Source organism: Oncorhynchus nerka, linkage group LG2 (assembly GCF_034236695.1).
Source record: "Oncorhynchus nerka isolate Pitt River linkage group LG2, Oner_Uvic_2.0, whole genome shotgun sequence".
NCBI classification, from domain to species: Eukaryota; Metazoa; Chordata; class Actinopteri; order Salmoniformes; family Salmonidae; genus Oncorhynchus; species Oncorhynchus nerka.
The window spans coordinates 14875683-14883075 of NC_088397.1; the positions used below are offsets into that span (position 1 = coordinate 14875683).

Genomic DNA, 7393 nt, shown 5'->3' on the forward strand with positions numbered 1-7393 from the left:
GACTGAACCATAGGGTTGATAAAGAAATAGACTGAACCATAGGGTTGATAAAGAAATAGACTGAACCATAGGGTTGATAAAGAAATAGACTGAACATTAGGGTTGATAAAGAAATAGACTGAACCATAGGGTTGATAAAGAAATAGACTGAACCATAGGGTTGATAAAGAAATAGACTGAACCATAGGGTTGATAAAGAAATAGACTGAAGGATAGGGTTGATAAAGGAATAGACTGAACGATAGGGTTGATAAAGAAATAGACTGAACCACAGGGTTGATAAAGGAATAGACTGAACCATAGGGTTGATAAAGAAATAGACTGAACCATAGGGTTGATAAAGGAATAGACTGAACCATAGGGTTGATAAAGAAATAGACTGAACCATAGGGTTGATAAAGGAATAGACTGAACCATAGGGTTGATAAAGAAATAGACTGAACCATAGGGTTGATAAAGGAATAGACTGAACCATAGGGTTGATAAAGAAATAGACTGAACGATACGGTAGATAAAGAAATAGACTGAACCATAGGGTTGATAAAGAAATAGACTGAACCATAGGGTTGATAAAGAAATAGACTGAACCATAGGGTTGATAAAGAAATAGACTGAACGATACGGTAGATAAAGAAATAGACTGAAGCATAGGGTTGATAAAGAAATATACTGAACCATATTGTCAATAAAGAAATAGACTGAACCATAGGGTTGATAAAGAAATAGACTGAACCATAGGGTTGATAAAGAAATAGACTGAACCATAGGGTTGCCTATCTGCATCACAAACTCTAAACAATATCTTGCTTAAAGTTAGCAATATATTGATGACTTCAATGTCACCAAAAAACTCTGTTTTAAACACTATAATGTAGTGTTACACTTAACCCCAGTCTTCCCTACAGTATGTGCTCATGGTGAATCGCGGAGCCTAAATCACGTTGCCTCTAAAAGCTCTGGTGCAGCTTGCTGAGTTCGCTCATAGATGTAGGTGTGATACTCCACTTTTAACAATGGCCATTAAAACTGCTTTCAAATGTGTTTTTTCTCGGTTGGCCCCGGCACAATTTAACCCTTGACCTTAAATCCCCTGGTACCCAACTGATATCAGGGCTGACCAATCAGAGATCTGGGTGCCTTGCGTTCTGCCGTTACCATAGCAACACCCTCCATAGCTGGGTTCAGAAGAGCGGGGGAGGGGGGGTTTACAGTGGCTCTGTTGAGCTCTGTCAATATAGATGGAAGCCAAATCGATATGGTACGAAGGGATTTCACAGCTCACTGAGGCGTGTGGATCAGCCAGCAAGCAGCCAGTGCCCAGTACACATACCGGTCTGGGTCAGAGAGCTGCACTGAACCATTAAACACACACGCACGCACGCACCGCAGGTTGCATATACACACTGATAGCTAGGCACACACTCAAACTAATGCTAAAGCCCAACAAAAAAAGGCATATGGGCACACACACACCAAAGCACACACTCCCTGCAGAGCAGATAAAGACTAACACAGTGCGCTGTGATTAACCAGAGAAGCACTGCAGTCTTCTGCCATTAATTAGACACCTACTAATTCATTCAGAGCCACACACTGCTTCACAAAGGAACTACTGAGATAAACACACCTCCATGGCCACCCAGCAGCATAACTCATATGTAAACAACAACAATAAAGAAATACAAGATTGTTATCCCTCCTCTGGTTATTGACATTTTATTTGTAAATGTCAGAAATCCGGGAAGCAACAACCATTCTTCCACAAGACCAAGGAGAGGAATCAGCTCAGCTGTCAGTCTTGATCAAATCCCCAAAAAGCCCATGTTTAGTTCCTTGTTAAATCTTATTCATGAAATTCATACTGAAAAACTCAAGGCTAAAAGAGTAAAAGGTTTGACTCCATTACCATGTAAATACTAAGCAGAATAATTACAAATATAAATGGCATTACAATGTTTGTTACTATACTGCAGGGTTCCCCAACTAGCACGGTTTTATTTGGCCCCCTAGTTTTCTGAGCAAAATTAAGATTATTATTATTTTAATTTTAATTTTTTACATTATCATTGTTGGACATAAAAGACTTTAAAAACACCAGCAAATCAGCTCCAATTGATTTTAATTTTTAGAAATCTGTTCCCAAGTATTCCCATGCAAAATAAAGAGACATGATTGTATAGAAATGTAAGCAAGGTTTGAAATGATTGTTTCAGTCAAATATTATATCTGTTTGGGATTCTTGCAGTCAATTTCCAGTCTACAATTGATCTATAATTATGTTCTGGCTCTCCGACCATCCGCTCAAGAAAGAAATCATCTCGCGGCTCAATCTAGTTGATGATCCCTGCTATACTGCTATAAACGCTTGACTCCATTACCATGTAAATACTAAGCAGAATAAATACAAATACAAATGTCATTATAATGTTGTTACTATAGTATAATGTGTATACAGGTACGGTATTTATAAGATCAGTTATCATTGTTTCCTCCTTGAGCCTTAATTGATCAATCAATGTCACATGTTGGCTGGAGAATGCACATACATCCAATCAATCAGCACCCAATCAATCCAATCAAATAAGCTCCTATCTGGACAGCAATTGGCTATTTCAATGCTTCAGATGGTACAGAACGGAGTAGGCCGACCACATACAGACATAGTCCAATTAAGAACCAATGCCATCAGGCATTCACTTTCATGTGAATACCTGGGTAGCAATGAATCCGTTTCAGCCACACAGATTTTCTTTCAGCCATCAAACCTATGAGGTGTGGTACTGACTCAAACAATGTTTGAAGGGAAAATGGCAAGTTCAATTTACAGTGGCTCTGAAGAGATTTGTCAATAGAATTTCAATCAATCACACTATTGATTGATTGATTGATTGATTGATACAGAAAGTTGCTCCTTTGGAAGGTCAACAAGTGTTTCACAGTCCAGATAAGTCTCTGACCTAAACATATGGTCCAACGGTAATCCCAAGACACCCTCAAAGGCTTTACACGCTCACACACATGCATGACAAGGAGTATGTTAGTGGCCTTGTAACTACAATGTAATGTTAGTGTCTGTGCATTAGTTTTAGTATTCATATGTAGACTCCTTTTTTGACCATGTGACCTGACTAGAAAAAGTGTGTGTGTGTGTGTATGTGTGTGTGTACGAGTATACTGTGTATCCTCTGTATATATATGTGTATGTGTATACTGTGTATGTGTATATATGTACAGTATGTTTAAACATGCATATTCACACGTTTACGTTCCCATTTTGCTCATGCAAAAACAATCAAAACCCCCAAATGATTGTAACTAAAGGAGACAGCAGCACATCATCAGAAGCCAGTTCCAAATATTACAATTGACGATTGCGTGATGTACAACACATTTTCCCACTGTTTACTTACACACATTGGTTGAATGATCATTTCCTCCTCGGTCCTCACTGACAGAGAACGAGTCAGGACATCAGCCTCATCAGTCCTGCAGTAGACCAGTAGTTATTCTTCACACACTTCTGGTCTGTTTGGATCCGGCAAAATGACTCTGTCATGGCTGACTCTTTCGCTTGAGCTGCCGTTAGCTCAGACCAGAAAGTCTGGAGAGGAACATTACATGCAGCTATCTTTGGCCTTCGCCTGACTGCCATGGCTGATCCACAGCGAATGAGGTTTAGCACACAAGTGTGTGTGTCTACGTACTAGCACGGAGCTCCGGATTGACCCATTCTCTATCCACCTGGTTTCTGAGAAACCACAGCCCATAGCACGGTGACAGCCCCCCCGGGCAGCGTACTAACACAGGCAGGCAGACAGAGGCACGGAGGCATTCGATCGGCATAACAGAGAAACTTGGGGTCACTGATGCTGACAGAGTAGGCCTCCTTATCAAGTGGGTAGATAGATTGACACACATACACTAGCATTCCGATGCACATATTTTTTGTCCAATTGAATATGTATATTCACACACACGGACGGAAGGATGCACACACACACACACACACACACACACACACACACACACACACACACACACACACACACACACACACACACACACACACACACACACACGCACACACACGCACACACAAACATGATCTCTACTCACTCAATACATAAACCTTGGAATAACTTATTTTTCTCCTTATTTTACTGAATCAGTTATGTATTAACAGCTGTAAGGCTTCTTGATCACAATCACCCTTTGTGATTAAACAGACACCCTTATCATATGCTACATGTTTTACTAACAGGATATGATATGGAGATAAGTATTTATATGACGTTGAGGGTGTAGTGTGTTTCAATAGTCAATGTGTCAACAAGATGAATGTTTGACCCAGAGTTCCATAGTTCCAGCTTGTATAAGACATATGTTGACGATCGTACGCATGATCAGTCCAGTCAACCTGGCCCATTGTGAACTGGTTACTGATACGCTTCATGGGACTGTGAATACATGCTTGACAAAGAGATAGAAGTCATCCCTGAAAAAAATTACAAAAATAAGAAGCAAGCGCATTTATTTCCCTCCTAATTATTGAGAAATTGTACATTTTTGTTGTAACCTTCTTTCATATCAAGTTGCAGCAATATCTATGTTTTAAAGGTGATTTGAAAAGGGTCTCTCTGTCCTCCAAAATGGGAGAAGAGGTACTTAACTGCATATTATGCATTTTTGTTTGTTTGTTTGTTATTTTATGTTATTTATTTCAGGCTGTGTTTTTTATTCATGTTATTGCCAAACGAGACAGAGAAGTTGCAGATTGCACCTCTAAATTGTGTTCAGGTGATTCCTTTCTTTAAGAAATGCTATTTAAGTCATAGCAAAAGCAACTTTTCTGCCGTGTTAAGGAAGTGTTTTAGCATGACCCAAGTACAACTCCTTGACATTATGATGTGGTGCTAAAGTCTGGCTGAGCTGAGGAGCTGGTATATACAGCTGGGTAGGCTGTGGTTTGAGTTTATTATGTTTTTATTGTCACATACTGGCGCCAGGAAGGGAATTTAATGATTTTGGGTACTGGCCAGCCAGGTTAGTAGAATGACATTTCTACTAGCCCAGGTGACATTCTCTGTAGCCAAGGGTCCAAAAGCCCAGTCTGAAAAGCACTGGCGATGGACTAGCTTCATTTCCATCCCTGGTTAGCGGTGTTGCTGCTTATCAATTTGGATGGACCCAAATCTTGTTTCTTGAAGAGAAGAAACCTTTTGATTTCCACACAAAATCTATTACAAATTAATTTACATGAACTCTGCCTTAATAAATCACATATTGTAGCCTATCAAAAACATTCAATTCACATCAGGGCTTCATACCAGAGCATTGCATCTCATAATGAATATTGATGGAATTTGATTAGGCAGCTTTCAGATGTTATACTAACTTCATTTAAATAGCTATGCTCCAGCTCGTGATGCCTTTCCAAATGTTTTCACATGCAAATTCACATATTGCAAATATTTCACATTTTTAAACAACATTCTGCATCACATATAGGCTATTCTACCATACAACTTTGTTCATTTAGAAGCTGCCTGCAATGAAATGTAGTAGACTAGGCTACTATTGGTGTTAGGCTATTGTATGTAGTAGCCTGCTTTTGGTGTTAGGCTGTTGTATGCGTTAGACAAATGCAGATAACTAATTAATCCATTGCAAAAATGTAGCCAATACAATGGATTTAAAAGTGACACCCGGATGTGGGAATTTACCTGAGAAATAACATGAATGTTCCCTCTCTCCTTCGGAATCTCCCTGGTCCCAAACTCTGAGCGACTGTGTGCTTCTCACGCGGATTTTGCTCAGTGATGGCGCACGGAATTATCAAAGAAACCTTCGAGGAAATCTTCGGGTAGTTAGACAGAAGACCATGTCTAGTCACCCGCTTCACACGCTCATGTAATTGTGCCTTGAAGGTGAAGTCCTAAAGATGTGTATTCTTCAAATAATAACGAGTCACAGTGACATGCCAAAATATGTAACGCATACGCCAAACTCCTCAAACCATCGGTGTCTGTACGCGTCAACGGTTGGTTGTTCGCTATGTTCGAAGCTTCTCTCTGCAGCCAGCGCACCGGTTGGCGGTTGGTTGGCGCGCGCCTCACGGATTATTGCCCGGCCCCCTCGTGTTTTCCAATACCTTGACACATTGTTATGGCTTTCTCCCATTTATTTTTACGAGTGACCTGCGGCCAAGTTATTAGTCTACACATAATTACAAATCTGTGCAATTGGAGTCAAGTAAATGTGTCTGCTGCTGATTGCAAATTGACACACTTGGTCTTGGCAATATGACAGCTCCCCACACACTCACTCAGTAAAATATGACTGAAGGCAGTTAACTTAGACTAATAATAATTTTACATGGATTGAATTTTTTGTAAGCATACTTTATGGCTCGCAAGCATGACAGGTCAACGTTAGCCTGTATTTAGGTTAGGTATGTATAGATGGTTCGTGTGTGTCCCATCTCCTATGTACTATATTATAAACTGGGTGGTTTGAGCCCTGAATGCTGATTGACTGACAGCCATGATATATCAGAACTATACCACGGGTATAAAAAAAAACTTTATTTGTACAGTTCTAATTAAGTTGGTAACCAGTTTATAATAGCAGTATGGCACCTCGGCGGTTTGTGATATACGGCCAATATACCACGGCTAACTAAGGGCTGTGTCCAGGAACTCTGCGTTGCGTTGTGCATAAGAGCAGCCCTTAGCCGTGGTATATTGGCCATATACCACACCTTCTCGGGCCTTATTGCTTAAATACACACACACACACACACACACACACACACACACACACACACACACACACACACACACACACACACACACACACACACACACAGATCCCTACACAATCCCAACACTGTGAACAGTTTGATAAACAAATCGTGGCCTTTCTCAGAGTTGAATCCTCACTCTCTCAGTGTGGGAGCCTCTGACTGCATCTGTGTGGACTGGAGTGTGCTGCTAGCTGGCCTTGCTGGGACTGGAGTGTGCTGCTAGCTGGCCTTGCTGGGACTGGAGTGTGCTGCTAGCTGGCCTTGCTGGGACTGGAGTGTGCTGCTAGCTGGCCTTGCTGGGACTGGAGCTGAAACAAGAGAGAAGTGTTTTCCTAATTACATTTAACTGCCTGGTGTAATCTGCTTTATCTGTTTCAACCAGAGACAAGGGTCTAATTGTGTCCCCCGCAGACGGTGGCAGGGTGGGGGCCGCTCCCTACCAGCCAGCAGCCTGACCCATGACCAGAGAGAATCAGCCAGAGTCAGGAGACTCTCCCCAGGGATACAGGCTTCTTATGAGCCTCCCATTGCTCTGACTTACATCTAGACATGTGTTAAAGCACATGTGGTTATGATAAAGCCATCGGT

General features: G+C 41.1%; 1 protein-coding gene across 1 annotated transcript in view; it reads right to left on the bottom strand.

Annotated features, from left to right (window-relative positions):
- LOC115126956 (prolactin receptor-like) overlaps positions 1–6057 on the bottom strand; it is a 65816-nt gene extending 59759 nt beyond the window's left edge. Inside the window, exon 1 of the mRNA XM_065023666.1 lies at positions 5724–6057. Coding sequence (XP_064879738.1) covers positions 5724–5737 — 14 coding nt within the window. The 5' untranslated portion in view covers positions 5738–6057. The remainder of the gene's footprint in view (positions 1–5723) is intronic.
- Positions 6058–7393: the final 1336 nt, after the last annotated feature.